The sequence below is a fragment of the Macaca fascicularis genome, chromosome 20, assembly GCF_037993035.2.
Source record: "Macaca fascicularis isolate 582-1 chromosome 20, T2T-MFA8v1.1".
Taxonomy (NCBI): Eukaryota; Metazoa; Chordata; class Mammalia; order Primates; family Cercopithecidae; genus Macaca; species Macaca fascicularis.
Window position 1 is genome coordinate 26,726,616 of NC_088394.1, and position 19,155 is coordinate 26,745,770.

At 46.6% G+C, this 19,155-nt stretch overlaps 1 protein-coding gene and 1 long non-coding RNA gene across 7 annotated transcripts in view; one reads left to right on the forward strand and one right to left on the reverse strand.

Moving 5' to 3' along the window:
* KATNIP (katanin interacting protein) overlaps window positions 1–19,155 on the forward strand; it is a 233,211-nt gene that overhangs the window by 97,924 nt on the left and 116,132 nt on the right. For 3 of the 5 annotated variants that reach the window (XR_012428739.1, XM_045381681.3, XM_045381683.3), the window contains 2 exons: window positions 2,235–2,366; window positions 8,572–8,700. Coding sequence is in view for 4 of the 5 variants with exons in the window: in XM_045381681.3 (XP_045237616.2) it covers window positions 2,235–2,366; window positions 8,572–8,700 (261 nt within the window). In the remaining variant the exon portion in view is untranslated. The remainder of the gene's footprint in view (window positions 1–2,234; window positions 2,367–8,571; window positions 8,701–19,155) is intronic. The other 2 variants (XM_005591524.5, XM_074026827.1) reach the window with 1 other exon arrangement.
* The window catches only part of LOC101866346 (uncharacterized), a 69,818-nt gene continuing 53,759 nt past the window's right edge, over window positions 3,097–19,155 (reverse strand). For both annotated transcript variants that reach the window (XR_012428742.1, XR_012428740.1), the window contains one exon: window positions 3,097–5,000. This is a non-coding gene — a long non-coding RNA (uncharacterized lncRNA). The remainder of the gene's footprint in view (window positions 5,001–19,155) is intronic.

Genomic DNA, 19,155 nt, shown 5'->3' on the forward strand with positions numbered 1-19,155 from the left:
TGCCTTAGGTCTGTTTCTATCCCTGAACTGGCTGGCCATAGTGTGTTGTGAGGGTGGAATGGGCAGATTGGCCAGGCCTGCCTCAAATCCCCACCATGGGGCCACCTGTGGACTGAGAGTTGGGAGGAAATTGGGTCCCAGAGGAAAACAAGGGAGGTGTTTCCCGAAGGACACAGCCTGGAAGCTGGACTGATGGAGCTGCAGATCCAAAAGCCCCAGAAGCCCTTTTGTTTGGCCTAATTATCAGGTGTGTGGTTGTCTGTGCAGCAACCAGGGCAGGAAGGTGGGCTGTGGCCACATTGTAGGGAACCTTGCATGCCAGGTATATCAGTTAAAGTACAGGTTTGGCTGCTCCAGCAGGGAGACACAAATACCAGTGGCTTGAACAGCATGAAAGCTGTTGTCTCTGACACAACACTGCTTAGATGGGAGCAGTCGCCCTGCTCCATGCGGTCACCGAGGAACCCCTGTTACTCTGACCATCCTCCAGATGTTGCTTTCCTTCCCCCAGCACCAGTCAGCTCACTCCTACCTCCCCATTGCAGCTGGCAGGAGAAGCTGCAGGGCCTGGGGAGGCTGGTCCCTGCCCTTTAAGGAGACACCTGGAAGATGCAATTCACATCCCTCCCTCCCACCCACAGCTCATGAGTCAGAATGTGTTCACGCGGTTCCTCTTAGCTGCAGGGGAGGCTAGGACTCCATATGCACATCTGGAACTCCAAGCAATAGAAGAACGGGAAAGTGGACGTTGGAGGGGATTCTGTAATCAGGCACACCGATCACACGATGAGTTTCCTTCCCAAAGAACGATCCAAGGAATACTAGAAAAAAGAGAGGCCCCAGTCCGAAGTGTCCGCAGTCCAGAAAGTTTGGGAAATGTCCCATGCTGTGTTTCATTTTAGGATATCTGCAGTGTGCGTGTGTAGGCCAGGGTTTCCCAAACAAGTCTAATCACAAAGCCCCCCCCTTTCTTTTATTTGAAGACAGGGTGTCACATTGTCATCCAGGCTAGAGTGCAGTAGTGCGATCTTGGCTCACTGCAGCCTCGAACTGCTGGGCTCAAGCGATCCTCCCACCTCAGCCTCTGGAGTAGCTAGGACTACAGGCACACACCACCAACCTGGCTAATTTTTTTTTTTTTTTTTTTTGAAATGGAGTTTTGCTCTTGTTGCCCAGGCTGGAGTGCAATGGCATGATCTCAGCTCACTGCAACCTCTGCCTCCCGGGTTCAAGCGATTCTCCTGCCTCAGCCTCCTGAGTAGCTGGGATTACAGGCAAGCGCCACCACACCTGACTAATTCTGTATTTTTAGTAGAGACGGGGTTTCTCCATCTTGGTCAGGTTAGTCTCAAACTCCTGACCTCAGGTGATCCGCCCACATCAGCCATCCAAAGTGCTGGGATTACGGGTGTGAGGCACCAGGCCCTGCCACCTGGTTAATTTTTTAATTTTTTGTAGAGATGGGAGTCTCACTATGTTGCCTAGGCTGGGCTCCAACTCTTGGCCTCAAGTGATCCTCCTGCCTCGGCCTTCCAAAATCCTGAGATTACAGGCATGAGCTACCATGCCTTGACCACAAAGCCCTTTTTGAGAAGTTTAACACCTACTAAAAGTCTCCTGATAAAGAATTTCCAACTGGCTGGGCGTAGTGGCTCATGCTTGTAATCTCAGCAGTTGGGGAGGCCGAGGTAAGCAGATCACTTAAGGCCAAGAGTTCAACACCAGCCTGGCCAACGTGGCAAAACCCCGTCTCTACTAAAAATACAAAAATTCGCCGCGTGGTGGCCGTTGTCTGTCATTCCACCTACTCAGGAGGCTGAGGCAGGAGAATTGCTTGAACCTGGGGGGTAGAGGTTGCAGAACCAAGACTGCACCATTGCACTCCAGCTTGCACAACAGAGTGAGAAGTAAAAAACCAAAAAACAAAACAAACCAAAAAAAAAACCAGAATTTCCAACCAAAAAGTTATTTTAAAAAATTCTCCTGCACGTTCTTTGGATAGCAGGAAGCAGTAGACTGTTGAGAGAGGTGGCATGGCCATCCAGTGCTGGCCTGGATGAGAAGGAGGTCTGTGGCCCATGCCCATCGTGACACCACTGCTGTTGTGTGCAGGCACACCACCCTTGGTATCTAAGCCCGTAGATCCTGGCTGCACCTCTCCAGCGCCAGTCCCTGCCCCGCAGAGGAATAGACCTCATTCCACCTTATCTGAGACGGTCTGTATTTTTGTACAGAAATCTGTGCAGATCAGAACAGAAGCTGGCCCGCGGCTCCACATCGAACCTCCTGTGGACTATTCTGATGATTTTGAGCTGTGTGGGGATGTGACTGTCCAGGCAAACAACACTTCTGAGGATCGTCCGCAGGTAGGGATGACCTTGGCCTTGCGCTCGGGGCACCTGAAGGACGGTGAGGCTCAGTGCTGCAGTGGCCTCTCGGGGCACTTTCTGACGTTTATTTATTCTGTCCTTCACTCGCCACTGTGTTCCTTCACTCTTGCGTTCCTTTCACACAGTTCGATGAGCAGACCTTGGGCTAGAGGTCAGCATTCAGAGGTACCCAGTGACCAGGGGTCGGTGAGGCCAGGGTCTGACCTCTAAGGGTCACCAGCACATAGTCCCTGTACAGCGAGAGAATGCAGAGGTTGGGGGAGAGCATGGTGCAGACAGAGGAGGGAGAGGATCCCGGAAGGCTTCCTAGAGGGAGTGACTTTTGTCTTGGGTCCTAAAAGCTGGGTAAGAGTTTGAGGGGCAAGTTGGTGAGGGCAGACAGGAATTGCTGATGCTCAGCCTGTCCACACGTGTATACATGCACCTGATGAATATTTCAAATACCACCCTCAGGGCAGCAGGAGCCACAGGTTTAAAAGCCTAGAGGCCTACACAGCTTTAGCTTGGAGTCCATGTCGGTTTAGCAGCTTACAAGGTTGACAACAGGACATTTTACTCCCCTTCCTCAGATTGCCATTTCATTCCTGAAATCCTTTGAACTGCAAAAGTATATCCCAGTCCTTCCTTCCACAAGTATTTGTTAAGCACCTCTCACTGACCATCAGGCTCTGTCCTAGGCACCAGAGATTCAGAAATGAACAAAACTGAAGAGGTGCCTATACTTTTTTATTTTTGTATTATTTTTTTAAAGACGGAATTGTGCTCTGTCATCCAGGCTGGAGCGCACTGGTACGATCATAGCTCACTGCAGCCTTGAACTCCTGGGCTCAAGCCATCCTCTTACCCCAGCTTCCTGAGTAGCTGGCATTACAGGCATGGGCTGCACCCAGTGAGGTGCCTGTTTTTAAGCAACTTATGTTCCAAAGGGGAGAGAGACAATGAAGAAAAAAGCGAGAAATAAATGATGAGATCCTTTCAGGTATCAATAAGTTCTCTGAAGAAAACAGAAGAGAAAGATGGGACAGCAAGATGCTGTGGGAGAGAAGGCAGTGTTAGCCAGGAGAGAGAGAGAAGGAAGGCCTCTTTCCAGGATGACATTTCAGTTGAAGCCTGATGGATTAGGAGTGACCTGGGGCCAGGTGCTGTGGCTCACGCCTGTAATCCCAGCACTTTGGGAGGCCAAGGTGGGCAGATCACCTGAGGTCAGGAGTTCAAGACCAGCCTGGCCAACATGTTGAAACCCCATCTCTACTTGTAATACAAAAATTAGCTGGGCGTGGTGGTATGTGCCTATAATCCCAGCTGCTTGGGAGGCTGAGACAGGAGAATCACTTGGACCCGGGAGGCGGGGGTTGCAGTGAGCCAAGACTGCGCCACTGCATTCCAGCCTGGGCGATAGAGTAAAACTGTGTCAAAAAAAAAAAAAAAAAAAAAAAAAAAAAAGGAGTGTCTCAGCAAGGACCAATGAGAAAGGCATTCCAGATAGAGGAAGCAGCAAGTGCAATAGCTTGAGGTCAGGCTTGTTCAAGGAGCAGGATGCGGGCACAGTGTGAACGAGGGGGATAAAGAACAAAGGAAGATTAGGTGCATTGGGGCAGAACAGACCTGGGCCAGGGTGGAAGTAGGAGTGGATTGTTGGGGTTTACTCCAAGGGCATTATTTTTATAAATAGCATGAGTAGATCATCTCCATAGTTATGTAGAAGCAAAATTATCCAGAGGTGGTAGGTCAAAGTCAAGTTGCTAAGCCAGACCCTGCCCTGTTTGCCAGAGCGGCGTTTGTTCAACTCTGGGTCCCAGCTGCAGATTCAGTGACGTCACCACAAAGGCAGAGTCTTGCTTCTGCGTGTCACTTTTATGAAGTGAGAAGCACTCTTACAGGAGATGGGAATGCTGTCCAGGAAATGTTCCTCTGATTTTGGTTACATGCTTGCGCTTCCTTATTTGCTGATAAAGGAAAGACAGATAAAGAGCAAGGATCACTTCGTTTCACATCCTGGTTGCAAAAAACCCCAGTATGTTGGAAATTTTTGTTTCCCTGAAACAGAACATAAAAGTCCTTTTCTATGGAACGATCCAACGACTTTGTTTCTCTGCCCAGTCCATTAAAGTGGGGTTAAACAATAGGCAAAATTGTGGACTTTATTACCTTTAAAACTCAAATCCCAAACAACACAGACAATTTGCTTTTGAACCAAACCACCCCCTGCTCAGGATCAGTCTGTGCAAAACAGCCATCAATTTCTCTTAATTGGGAGGCTGGTTTTTAGCCAAGCACAGTCTGTTACAGTCCCAGCCCCAGATGTGTGTGTGCCCTTCAAACAAGAGGCCGTGGTAGTTTGCCTTTGGTCAAGCATTGGGCACCTCTCATTAAATTAACATACAGCCCTTCCTTTGCGAGCTCCCAAGCTCCCTACAACGCGAGGCAGCAGCATTAAGTCCCATTAGCATCCTTTTGTGCACGTGCTCCGCATAGGCATTCCTGCTGCTCCGCCAGCACTTAATTTTCTCCACTCTGAGTGCTTGATTATATTTCTCTCTCTTCTTTTTCCCCATCTTGAGGGGGCACTCCATAAGGCTTCACAGTCAATTTCCTCTTGGAGTTATTTTCCTGCAAAGTGAAAGAATAAAATGGCAATGCCAGTTTTCAGCAAAGGCAGAAGCCTTAAGAGATGCAATCTGAACAGGGGAAAAAAAGAGGCACGTGGCTAAGTATACTCAGCCACCTCACACCGTTTGCAAGCGCAGCCTGAAATGGAGCAAGAGGAAATGCATGTCCGCATATGTACTTTTCATCTGACCTTCACTGTTGAAACACACCAGCCTCTCGCCTTTAATCACATCTTCCGTGAACTTCAATTTCATAGCTTCTCTGAGTTCACAGACTGGCTTGCTGCAGACATGTTCTGTTGCCCTCCACCTCGTTGACTTGTACATTGCTTTTAAAAGATGTGAATTACTAGCTGACATTTTAATTAATTAATTTATTTTTTTGAGACATTGTCTCACTCTGTCACCCAGGCTGGAGTGCAGTGGTGCGATCTCAGCTCACCGCAACCTCTGCCTCCTAGGTTCAAGCGATTCTTCTGCCTCAGCTTCCTGAGTAGTTGGGATTACAGGTGCTGACCACCACGCCTGACTAATTTTTGCATTTTCAGTAGAGATGGGGTTTCACCATGTTGGCCAGACTGGTCTCGAACTCCTGACCTCAGGTGATTTGCCTGCCTCACCCGCCCAAAGTGCTGGGATTACAGGCATGAGCTACCACGCCCAGGCAAGGGGTCCACATTCTTATACACCAACAATGACCAGAGCTGAGAAACAGCTGTCCCCTTACTTAGGTGTGTGTGCTCCAGTGTGCCACCATCCTGGGTACCATTCCAGACACTGAGGATAAGGCAGAAGATAAGTGTATAATGTGTAAGGAGACAACAGGGCTGATAAGAAAAATAAAATAGGAAGGGGAAGAGAAAAATAGCTAGGGACTGCTATTTTATATGGAGGGTGCAGGGGCTCCCCTTGATGAGGTGATACTTAAGTAGAGGTGAGGTCAGAGAAGCAGCCACGGGTCAGTTGCACGGGGCTTGAGGGCAAAAATAAAGATATGGGATTCTCCTTAAGTTTGAGGGGAAACCATGATAGGGTTTAAACTGTTTTACATCTCTGGTGAAAGGAAGACACTGCTTTCCAGAGAGTTCCGCCAAAGTGCCAAGTCTTAGTTATGTTGGCTTTCCTGGGGACATGGCTGTACGCTGCAATGGATGATATGTTCGCCATTTCAGTGGTATCGTCTCTGGCCAGGCGCCATGGCTCGCATCTGTAATGCCAGCTCTTCGGGAGGCGAAGGGTCGCTTAAGATCAGGGGTTTGAGACCAGCCTGACCAACATGGTGAAACCCCATCTCTACTAAAAATACAAAAATAAGCAGGCGTGGTGGCACACATCTGTAATCCCAGCTACTCAGGAGGCTGAGACAGGAGAATCACTTGAACCTAGGAGGCAGAAGTTACAGCGAATCAAGATTGAGCCACAGTACTCCAGCTTGGGGGACAGAGTGAAACTCCATCTCAAAAAAAAAAAAAATTGTCTCCATTGATGTATCAGGAATGAAGCAAAGTGTGCATGTTAAAAAATTATGGTACTTATTTTCCTGATAATGCATAATTGATATAAAAAATTCAAATCCCACAAGGCTACCGTAAGAGATGATTATGCCACTGCACTCCAGCCTGGGTGACAGAGCAAGATCCCGTCTCTAAAAGGAAAAAAAATCAAATGATACAAAGAAAACAAAAGTCCTTTCATAATCCCACTGCCCCAGAGATAATTATTGTGAGTAGATGGGTAGATAACCATCTGGACTAAAAATAGCATATTTCATTATATCCAAGAAGAGATCATCGATCCAGAATATCCCGGACCTGTCTCGTTCCCCGTGAGTGGTGTCTCCCACGTCTAGTTACCTCTGAAGTCTCTGAGAGCATGATAGGTGACAGGAACACAGGGCCACCCTGACGTCTTCTGGAATGCCTTCTGAGCATTCTTTCCACTGGGTGGATGGTGGCATGGGGTGAGTCGGGTTTTTTCCCACAATAACAGTTCACTGTCTTTTTTTTTTTTTTTTTTTTTGAGACGGAGTCTCGCTCTGTCGCCAAGGCTGGAGTACAGTGGCCGGATCTCAGCTCACTGCAAGCTCTGCCTCCCGGGTTCCCGCCATTCTCCTGCCTCAGCCTCCCGGGTAGCTGGGACTACAGGCGCCCGCCACCTCGCCCGGCTAGTTTTTTGTCTTTTTTGGTAGAGACGGGGTTTCACCGTGTTAGCCAGGATGGTCTTGATCTCCTGACCTCGTGATCCGCCCGTCTCGGCCTCCCAAAGTGCTGGGATTACAGGCTTGAGCCACCGCGCCCGGCCAGTTCACTGTCTTAAAGTCATTGTTATTGCTGACATTTATAAACAACTAAAGGCCACCATCCTTGGCCAGCCCACCCCAACCCCACCCCCAGCCAGGCTCCGCAGCACATCCGTTCAGTCTTCCTTCATTCCAGTGATGAGACCTAGGGCAATTTCAATGCGTGGGGTTACCATAGCAGGAACTTAGGGCAGTTCCTGCGGTTTGGGGTTACCATATAAATGACCTCTGAGTGGGTGCCTTTTTAACATTTTTGGTGGTTATTTTCACGTAAATAGGATTATACCGTCCATGCTATTTGATTATCCCCCTTTTTTTTTTTTTTTTTTTTTTTTTAGACAAAGTCTCGCTCTGCCACCCAGGCTGGAGTGCAGTAGTACAATCACAGTTCACTGCAACCTCTACCTCCCGAGTTAAAGCAGTCATCCTGCATCAGCCTCCCTGATAGCTGAGACAACAGGCACTCACCACCACATCTAGCTAATTGTTGGGGGGTTTTTTGGTAGAGATAGGGTCTCATATCCCACTATGTTGCCCTGGCTGGTCTTGAACTCCTGGGCTCAAGCAATCTTCCCGCCTCAGCCTCCCAAAGTTTCAGTTATTACAGGGCTAAGCCACCATGCCCAGCCCCATTTACTTACTTACTTATTTGTTTATTTAAAGATGGAGTCTTGCTCTGTCGCCCTGGCTGGAATGCAGTGGCGAGATCTCGGCTCACTGCATCCTCTGCCTCCTGGGTTCAAGCAATTATCCTGCCTTATCCTCCCACGTAGCTGGGACTATAGGCAGGCGCCACCACACATGTCTAATTTTTGTATTTTTAGTAGAGATGGGATTTCACCATGTTGACCAGGCTAGTCTCGAATCCTGACCTCAGGTGATCGGCCTGCCTCAGCCTCCCAAAGTGCTAGGATTACCGATGTGAGCCACTGTGCCCGGCCTCCCATTTTTTAAAAAACTCAACAATATACCTTGGCCATCTTTCTACACTGGTACTCACTCAACTGCCATACAGCTCCATGGGTTAGAGCACTGTTTTGGGAGTTGGTGGCCTGAGTTTGGATCCTGGTGCATTGACTGGCTGTGTGCCAGCAATGGTGTTGATGTAGCAGAAATGAGAGCGATCAGATCCACTTCAGGAGCAAGAGCAGAGGGTGATTCAGTGAGGAAAGGGATGGGAGGCAGGGAGACCAACAGAAGACCGAGGCCCCAGCACATCTTCAGGGACAGGAAGTTGCTTTTACCATGCCCAGTTCCCTGTGCTTATTCATAGGATACCAAATCTCCCACCAGCAGCAAGCCCTGTGGTTTTAACATCTCCCTTCTGAATGCATGTGGACATTCTGACCCTTCAAGCAGCGTGGACAAAGAAAGGATCCTCTTAACTATTCAGGATGTGATGGTAAGATCAGTTTTCAGCATCCTAACTCCTGAGGGCTGGGGATCTTTTCCATAGCCAAGCAGCTGTGCCTGCCATAAGATGGACTCCATGAGAGAATCTAAGCGAACCGCAGGGCAGGCACGGTGGCCTGTAATCCCAGCACTTTGGGAGGCTGAGGCGGGAGGATGGCTTGGGCTCAGGAGTTAGAGACCAGCCTGGGAAACATAGCAAGACCTTGTCTTGACTAAAAGTTTAAAAAATTTGCTGGGTGTGATGGCGTGTGCCTGCAGTCCCAGCTACTTGAGAAACTGAGGCTGGAGGATCACTTGAGTCCAGGAATTCAAGGTTGCAGTGAGCTATGATTGTGCTATTGCATGTCTGCCTGGATGACAGAGAGAGAACCTGTCTCAAAACAAACATACAAACAAAACCTCTGGGCTGCTACCCCCTAGAATGGATATATATTTTTTGTTTGTTTATTTGCTTGTTTAAAGAGATAGAATCTTGCTCTGTCTCCCAAGCTAGAATACAGTGGTGCAATCATGGCTCACTGCAACTCCTGGGCTCAAGTAATCCTCCCACCTCAGCCTCCCAAGTAGCTGGGGTTATAGGCATGTGCCACCATGCCCAGCTAACTCTTTTTTTATTTTTTTAATTTTTAATTTTTTTTTTTTTTGAGAGACAAGGTCTTGCTTTATTGCCCAGGCTGGTTTCAAACTCCTGGGCTCAAGTGATCCTCCTGCCTCAACCTCCCAAAGTGCTGCCATTACAGGCATGAGCCGCCATGCCTGGCCAGATGTAAAACAATCCGCAAGAACTTTGACTTAATGACGTTACTTTTAAATGATAATAAGAGCTCACATTAAATGAGCACTTACCGAGTGCCAAGCACCATGTTGAGCATGTAACATCCGTGACCACATTAACCATGTGAGTTAAGTTCTAGGGATTTTCATTCCCATGTTATGGTTTGAGGAGACTGAGGAATAAAGAAATAATGTTGCTCACCCAGGCCTCAGGGAAGGCCCTGCTGGAAGCCCAGGCTCATGACTTCTTGTTCCTTATAGTTCACAGTCACAAGTGGAGAATTGCACTCACCTGGTTTTGCTCAGAATGTGCCACAGTCTGTTGTGAATATTATTGATGTTATGCCTGGGAGCAAGGTGTTCAGAGGTTATGCTTAATAATGTTTTAAACAATGATAGAGAGAAGCTCTCCTTAGCCAAATGTCTCCTCAGCGAATCCATAACTGAAAATGTGGATGAAAAATGTTTTTCAAAAGCGAAATCCAATGAGGAAACAGCCAGACAAACCCAAATTGAGGGGGATACTCTACAATACAACTGGCCCGGAGTCTTCAAAAATGTCAGTGGCAGCCAGGTGCGGTAGCTGATACCTATCATCCCAGCACTTTAGGAGGCTGAGGTGGGAGGAATGCTTGAAGCCAGGAGTTCCAGACCAGCCTGGGCAACATAGGGAGACTCCATCTCTACAAATAATCAGCTGGTTGTGGTGGTGCTTGGGAGGCTGAGGTGAGAGTATCACTTGAGCCCGGGAGGTCGAGGCTGCAGTGAGCTATGATCATGGCACTGCACTCCAGTCTGGGCAACAGAATGAGACCCTGTCTCAAAAAAAAAAAAAGTCATTAGCATGAGAGACAAAGGGTGTTGTTTCAGATTAAAGGAGAGTAAAGAAATAACACAATAAGGCAGTGTGATGAGATCCTAGGGGTGTGAGGGAGAGGAATTGCTATATATAAAGAGAGTTTTGGAAAATGAATGAAATTTGAAATGAACTGTATTATATTAGATAATATTGTATTGATGTTAAATTTTCTGAGTTTGACAGTTGCATTGTGGCCATGTAAGAGAACGTCCTTGTTCTCTGGAGACGCATGCTGAAGTATGCAGGCATGAGGGGCTATGCATAAATGGGTCAGGATCAAGAATATGTATGTACATATTGAGAAGGAGAAAGTGGGAGGGGAGAGGAGAGAAATGTGGCAAAATGTTAACAACTGGTAAATATATGTGAAGGGTATTTGGGTGTTCATTATACTAGCATGGTAAGTTTTCTGTAGGTTTTACATTTTTTCAAAATAGAAAAAGCTAGCACGTTAAAGAGGAGAGAAGCTACTTCAGTAGAACTAAGCATCACCAAAGAAGAAATAGAGAAAAATGGCCTGGCACAGTGGCTCACACCTGTAATCCTAGCACATTGGGTGGATGAGGTGGGTGGATCACCAAGGTCAGGAGTTCAAGACCAGCCTGGCCAACATGGTAAAACCCCATCTCTACTAAAAATACAAAAATTGGCCGGGCGTGGTGGTGTGTGCCTGTAATCCCAGCTACTTGGGAGGCTGAGGCAGGAGAATTGCTTGATCCCGGGAGTCGGAGGTTGCAGTAAGCCGAGATCATGCCACAGCACTCCAGCCTGGGTGACAGAGCAAGACTCCATCTCAGGGGGGGAAAAAAAGTCCAGCATAGTAGGATTGTATCAATGTAGTTTCCTAATTGTGATGTTATGCTGTAGTTATGCAAGGTATCACCATTGGGGGAAACTGGGTGAAGGGTACCTGGGCTCTCTCTTTATTTTTCCTTACAAATGGCATGGGAAATCTATAATTAGCTCAACATAAAGAGTAAAAATTAAATAAAAACACCAATGCCCAGGTCTTACCACTCAGAGGATCTGATTCTGGATTTGGGCTCAGCCACTGTTCCCTTTTTTAAGGTCCTTATGTGCCTATAATTTGTTGCAATGTTTGAGAACCATAGTTATAAGGAAAAGATAGAGCTGCAGTTCTCAAAGTTGGATATGCATAAGAATCGCTTAGGATATTTGTTTAAGATGCATATTTTAGGTCTGAACTTTTAAGCTAATAGAATTTGTAGATAGGAGGTAGCACATTTTTAACAAAAGAACTCCCAGTGATTCTGAAGCAGAGGCCTGGAGATTAGAGCACACCTCCAATGGAAGGAACATCTTTTAAGATACTTTGGACTTTGTGGCTTAGATTTGAGGACTGTAAAAGAGGGACATTTAAAAAAATAAAAATTAAAAGCTCTTCTACATTGTACAAAGCTAAGATGACCAACCAGTGAAAAAGCAACAAAAATACAGAGTTTCACCAAGGTCAGAAAGGTACAGGATGGAAGGTAGGGTCTGCCATTCTCTTTGAAACCATATACTTCTGGAAACCTGGCGGGGAGACGATGTCCCTTAAAAAAATAACAGATGAAAGATACAGAAGCAGAATAGCTCCTAAAAATATCTCCTGTGCTATAGAGGAGTACATTTGTTTGTTTGTTGTTGTTGTTTGTTTGTTTGTTTTTTCAGAGTCTCACTCTGCTGCCCAGGCTGGAGTGCAGTGGCATGATCTCAGTCACTGCAACCTCTGCCTTGTGGGTTAAGGCAATTCTCATGCCTCAGCCTCCCAAGTAGCTGGGATTATAGATGTGTGCCAGCACACCCGGCTAATTTTTTTTTTTTGTATTTTTGTATTTTTAGTAGAGACGGGGTTTCACCATTTCGGCCAGGCTGGTCTCAAACTTCTAACCTTAGGTGATCCACCTGCCTCGGTCTCCCAAAGTGCTGGGATTACAGGCATGAGCTACCGTGCCTGGCCTGTGTGTCAATTTGTATCCAAAATATTAACCATTAATATCAAGAAGAGACTGAATTATGTTCAGCAAACTCTTTTAAGAAGACAAGGACGTATTCATATATTTTCAAAATATATACATACAGAATAATTTGTTTAGGTGTTTTACTATTTGAAGGGGTAAATTTGACTGGGCTCAGTGGCTCATGCCTCTAATCCTGGTGCTTGGGAGGCCGAGACAGGAGGATCACTTGAGGCCAGAAGTTGCAGGCTAACCTAGGCAACATAGTGAGACCTCATCTCTATAAAAAAATTAAAATTAGCTGGGCATGCTAATGTGCACCTCTAGTCCCAGCTGCTCGGGAGGCTGAGGTGGGAAGATCACATGAGGCCAGGAGTGTGAGGCTCCACTAAGCCGTGATCACACCACTACACTCCAGCCTGGGGGACCGAGCACCACACTCCAGCCTGGGGGACCGAGCACCACACTCCAGCCTGGGGGACCGAGCACCACACTCCAGCCTGGGGGACCGAGCACCACACTCCAGCCTGGGGGACCGAGCACTACACTCCATACACTCCAGCCTGGGGGACCGAGCGCCACACTCCAGCCTGGGGGACCGAGCGCCACACTCCAGCCTGGGGGACCGAGCACTACACTCCATACACTCCAGCCTGGGGGACCGAGCACCACACTCCAGCCTGGGGGACCGAGCACTACACTCCATACACTCCAGCCTGGGGGACCGAGCGCCACACTCCAGCCTGGGGGACCGAGCGCCACACTCCAGCCTGGGGGACCGAGCACTACACTCCATACACTCCAGCCTGGGGGACCGAGCACTACACTCCATACACTCCAGCCTGGGGGACCGAGCACCACACTCCAGCCTGGGGGACCGAGCACCACACTCCAGCCTGGGGGACCGAGCACCACACTCCAGCCTGGGGGACCGAGCACCACACTCCAGCCTGGGGACCGAGCACTACACTCCATACACTCCAGCCTGGGGGACCGAGCGCCACACTCCAGCCTGGGAAACCGAGCGCCACACTCCAGCCTGGGGGACCGAGCGCCACACTCCAGCCTGGGGGACCGAGCACTACGCTCCAGCCTGGGGGACCAAGACTTTTTTTTTTCCTGTATACAAAAAAGTGAATTTTAGATCAATAGAAAATTAATTTTGCTTTGTTATTATATTAAGAGAGTACTATATTGTGAAAATAAAGATGCACCCATCCTGTTTGGTTTTTCTCACTTTGGTTACATTTCAAAATGTGGCTCAAACTTGAGAAAACACAATGCAGAGAAAATAGAGGCATGTAGGAGAGGCTTTCTGATTAGGTATGACTTGAAAAAATATGCTAAAATGCAGGATAAGGATAGAAATACACCGAGGAATGGGAAGGAGTGTGGCCAAATTGAGGGCTCAGATTCGTGACTAGAAGGGCCAGCTTCAGCTCACAGGCATGTGCTGTTGGTCGGCTTGGTGGTGCACCATGGTTATTGTTGCTGTTTGACCTGGGCTTAGAAAACTTTTCTTCTGAGCATGCACCCCCAGTTTGACCTGGTCCCCACTCCCTATTCTACGACACTGTGGTTTACTTGATAGTTTATATTACATTACACCTCCTGAGGATGTTAGAGTTTGCGAGTCTTGTTTTTGGTAGAAGAAAGACCAAGTGATAGATTCCGCAAGCCTGGGAAGGTAGCTCGGGTTTTTCCATAAATTCTCTGTGGGGCCTTGGCTAAGTCACACTCCTCTGGAGCCCCCATTTCCTCCTTTAACAAGAAGGGGTGAATTAAATGTCTCCTGCCCCTGCCAGCTCTGAAATCATAAATCCTAGGTGCAGTTTATAAGAACTTCTGTTTCCATAGTACAAAATCCATGGATTGGCCGGCAGTGGCTCAAACCTGTAATCCCTGTAATCCCAGCACTTTGGGAAGATCACCTGAGGTCAGGAGTTAGAGACCAGCCTGGCCAACATGGTGAAATCCCATCTCTATTAAAAATACAAAAATTAGCCAGGCATGGTGGTACATGCCTATAATCCCAGCTACTTGGGACGCTGAGGCAGGAGAATCACTTGAGCCCAAGAGGGAGGTGGAGGTTGCAGTGAGCCAAGATTGCACCACTGCACTCCAGCCTTGGCAACAGAGCGAGACTCTATCTCAAAAAACAAAACAAAACAACAACAGCAACAACAAATGAGTGGATGGGAGTAGACGATACATAATAGTTTGTGGAGCTCTGGCTCGTATCAGTACTTTTTTGTTTTTTTAAGAGATGGGGTCTCACTACATTGCCCAGACTATAGTGCAGTGGCTATTCACAAGTGCAATTATAGTGTACTACAGCCTCAAATACCTGGCCCCAAGCCATCCCCCCAAGTAGCTCGGACTACAGGCACACACCACCGCAAGCGATTGCTGTAGGTCTTTTGCAAGTTCGGTATTTAGGGCTTCAAACACCTTCCCCCATCCCAGATCTAAGCTTCATGATAGCAGACATGTACTCTGTCTCATTGCCTGCTGTGTCTCTGGTCCCTAGAAAAGTGCCTGGCATAGAGTTAGTCTGCAAATAAATCTTCATTGAGCAAGTGGATTGAATGATTGAATCAGTGAGTGAGTGGTATGGCTGTTGACTAGGCACCCTGGCCAGCCCACACAAGGAACTTCAGTCATCACATCACTGAGTTATGATTACAGTGACAATGTTTTCCAAGCTGTGAATCAGGACACATAATCTGACAAGGAATTTTTGTGTTGCTTGGGGTAGAAGAGTCAGTTTGAGATGTAGTTTGGGTCCTGAAATACTGGGATTTCTGGCACATGTTCTTAATGTGAGAGAGTATTTTAAATCACCTGAGTGAGGCAGGTGGGTCAGCCGGGGCATGCAGGGAATGATGGGGTTGGTAGCAGACAATCACAGTGGACTGTCATCATGTAGAAATATGGGCCTAGAGGTGCCAGGCTTTCTAGGTTTAAGAGAAGCCAGGTATCTGGGTTTCTGTGTTTCCTTGTTTTCTTTTCTTTTTTTTTTTTTTTTTGAAACGGAGTCTCACTCATTAGCCCAGGCTGGAGTGCAATGGCACGGTCTCGGCTCACTGCAACGTCTGCCTCCCAGGTTCAAGTGATTCTCCTTCCTCAGCCTCCCAAGTAGCTGGGACTACAGGCGTGCACCACCACGCCCAGCTAATTTTTGTATTTTTAGTAGAGACGGGGTTTCACCATGTTGGCCAGGCTGGTCTCAAACTCCTGACCTCAGGTGATCCACCCTCCACCCACCTAGGCCTCCCAAAGTGCTGGGATTACAGGAGTGAGCCACTGTGCCCCGCCTGGGTTTCTTTATGTTTGATTTCTCCCAATTGTTTTTATGTTGGAAACTAATTTACAGTTTGTTTGTTTTTCAGACAGGGTTTTGCCCTGTCACCTAGGCTGGAGTGCAGTGGCGTAATCATAGCTCACTGCAGCCTCAACCTCCTGAGCTCAAGCTTTCCTGCTGCCTCAGCCTCCCAGGTAGCTGGGATTACAGGCACAAGTCACTGTGCCTGGCTTATATATATATATATATATATATATATATATATATATATATATATATAGTAGAAATGGGGTTTCACTATGTTGCCCTGGCTGGTCTTGAACTCTTGAGCTCAAGTAATCTACCTGTGTAGGCTTCCCAAAGCATTGGGATTACAGGCATGAGCCACCATGCCCAGCCTAATTCACAATTTCCTGTGGACCAAACAAAATATACCTGCTGGCCAGATGTGGCCTTTAGACTACCAACTTGCAACTTCTGGTTTAGCTAATGAAAGCTTTGTCAGTTCCTGATGAGATAGGAGGAAGAGGTCTTTCTCCTTGACAGTGGCTCTTGACCTAGCCCATCTGTTACCCAGAAACATCAAAGGCCCCCAGGGATGACCAACTGGACAGCTCAGACCAAAAGACGGCTGGCTTATGGCATTAGAAGGGCCCTGGGCAGGTGGGTCAGGCAGCACAGGGCCAGCTGAGCAGGAATAATTTGGTGATGAGCATGAATGATGTGAAATGATGCTGAACAAGCACTAAATGCCCATGAATTACAGGTCCAGAAGTAAGAGATGCAGTCACCCCGTCCCTCAGTAGGGGTGTTTCTGCAAATGAAGGTGCCAGATGAATTGAACTTAATAAAGCATATTTTTCAATCTTAATGAAAATAAAGAATAACTTCTGAATCAATATTAGAATAACTTTAATATCTTGCATTTATAGCCGACTTAGAATTTCTTAGATATGATATGAAACAATTTTTACATTATTTTGTATCATTTTATCTAACACCTAATATGTGGGTGCCTTCTCATTTAAAAAGATTCAAACAGTTCAGAAGTAAATTGAGTATAATATGAAAAGCTGTCTATATCTACCCAGCCAAACCATCTCCAGCTTTTACTTTTATTGAGCACATATACTTTATTCATTTAGTTATCCATTCATTCATTTACTCATTTATGTATTATTCTTTTCAGCTTATTTCTGCTTTCATCTTAATTCCTCTCTTAAACTTTTTGGTTTAATTTATCACATTGGTTCTCCTTGACCTCCACCACTGTAACCTGCCTTAAGTTAAATGTTTAATTTCTTTTTTCTTTCTCTTTTTTTTTTAAAGATAGAGATGATGTCTCACCATGTTGCCCAGGCTGGTCTCAAACTCCTAGGCTCAAGTAATCCTCCCGTGTGGCCTCCCAAAGTGCTAGGATTACAGGTGTGACCCACCGCACCTAGCCCATGTAATTTTCATACTGTTTTCTAATATATCAATTAGGCTATACCTTTAGGCTGTAAGTTTTCTTCTGAATATTGCTTTGTATTTTTTCCGCAAATTTTACCATGCAGTACTATGTAATAGTTTGTCATTTATTTATTTGTTTATTTTGAGACAGTCTCGCTCCATCACTCAGGCTGGAGTGCAGTGCAACAGAGTCTCGTTCGGCTCACTGCAACCTCCGTCTCCCAGGTTCAAGCAATTCTCCTATCTCATCGTCCCAAGTAGTTAGAACTACAGGCATGTGTCACCATACCTGGCTAATTTTTTTTTTTTTTTTTTTTTTTTTTTAGAGATGGGGTTTCACCATGTTGGCCAGGCTGGTCTCAAACTCCTGACCTCAGGTGATCCGCCCGCCTTGGCCTCCTAAAGTGCTGGGATTACAGGCATGAGCCACTGTGCCCAGCCATTTATTTCTATTGGCTTATTACTTTAGGGTGGTTTTTCTTCCCTTGTGTATGTTTATTTCTTCATTTAAGACAGGGTCCTGTTCTGTCACCCCGCCTGGAATGCAGGGCGTGATCATGGGTTACTGCAGCCTCAACCTTCTGGGGTTAAGCGATGCACCTGCCTCAACCTTGCAAGCAGCTGAGACTACAGGCCTGCGCCACGATGCCCGGCTAATCGTAGAGACAGGGACTTGCTATGTTGTCCAGACTGGTCTTGAACTCCTGGCCTCAAGCAGTCCTCCCACCTCGCCTTCCCAAAGTGCTGGGATTACAGGCACAAGCCACCTTGCCCAGTCTCTCTTCTTTATTTAGGAGAGTTTTTCCAAACGTTCTAAGTAAACTATTTTTTTTTTGTTTATCTAGTTTTTTTTGTTTTGTTTTGTTTTTGCTATCGTTTTGTGTTAGTTTGTAATTTGGCCACATTATGATTAAAAATGGCCTAAAATTAAAGATGGTTTAATTTCTGGGATTTGAAAGTTACTGAGGTTTTTTGTTTGTGGCCTACCAGGTGATTTTTATGAATGTTCTATGATATTTCAAAAGAATAATCATTCTCTTTTTGGTACAAAGTTCTCAATATATCTGTTAAATCACACACGATTAGTTATAACACTTAACTGGGTGATTCTTAAAGTATGGTCCCAGACTACCTATATTAGCATCATCTGGGCTGCTTATTAAAGCCGTGAATTCTCACACCACACCCATAGGTATATAATTGGATCTGGAGGAGGCATGGAGTGCTCAGAGCCTGCATTTTTAATAAGCTTCTCTGGAAACTCTTATACTCATTAGCAAACCAACCACTACTTACTTTTTGTCTGTTTGATCTGGTTGATTTCTGTGAACTTGTCAATTTTCCCCTGCATTTGTTTTTGCTTTATATATTTCAAATATCTGTCATTGTTTGCAGATAGAGTCAAAATGGTTTTTGAGAGAGTGTACCTTTCATCCATGTGAATATATCTGTCTCAAAATCTTTGTCCCATTGAAAACACGAAGTGAGCCTTTTCAGCAAAAATTTCTGGGCCATAAAAACTTCCACAGAAGGAGGAGTATGTGCATGTGCATGTGTAAGTGAGTCCAGCGTCAAGATGAGTGAGAGGGAGCCCTGAGGCTAGAGTTGGGGGCCACTTTTAGGGCTGCGGCCCGTCCCCAGCTATATTAAGTAAGGGGTAGCAGAGAGGCTCACCTGTCAGCTGAAGCCAGGGGCGTCTGCCCGCTTGTCTTTCTTTAGCACTGGAAAATTTTCATGTATTATTACTATTGTTATTATCATTCTCTTTCATTGTTTCTGTTCTGTTCTCTGGAATTTTTTTTTTTTTCTTTGAGACGGGGTCTCAATCTGTCACCCAGGTTGGTATGCAGTGGCACAATCTTGGCTCACTGCAACCTCTGCCTCCTGGGTTCAAGCAATTCTCCTGCCTCAGCCTCATGAGTAGCTGGGATTACAGGCATCCACCACCACGCCTGGCTAATTTTTTATATTTTTAGTAGAGACGGGGTTTCACCATGTTGGCCATGCTAGTCACAAACTCCTAATCCTCAAACAATCCGCCCACCTCAGCCTCCCAAAGTGCTGGGATTATAGGCGTGAGCCATCGTGCCCAGC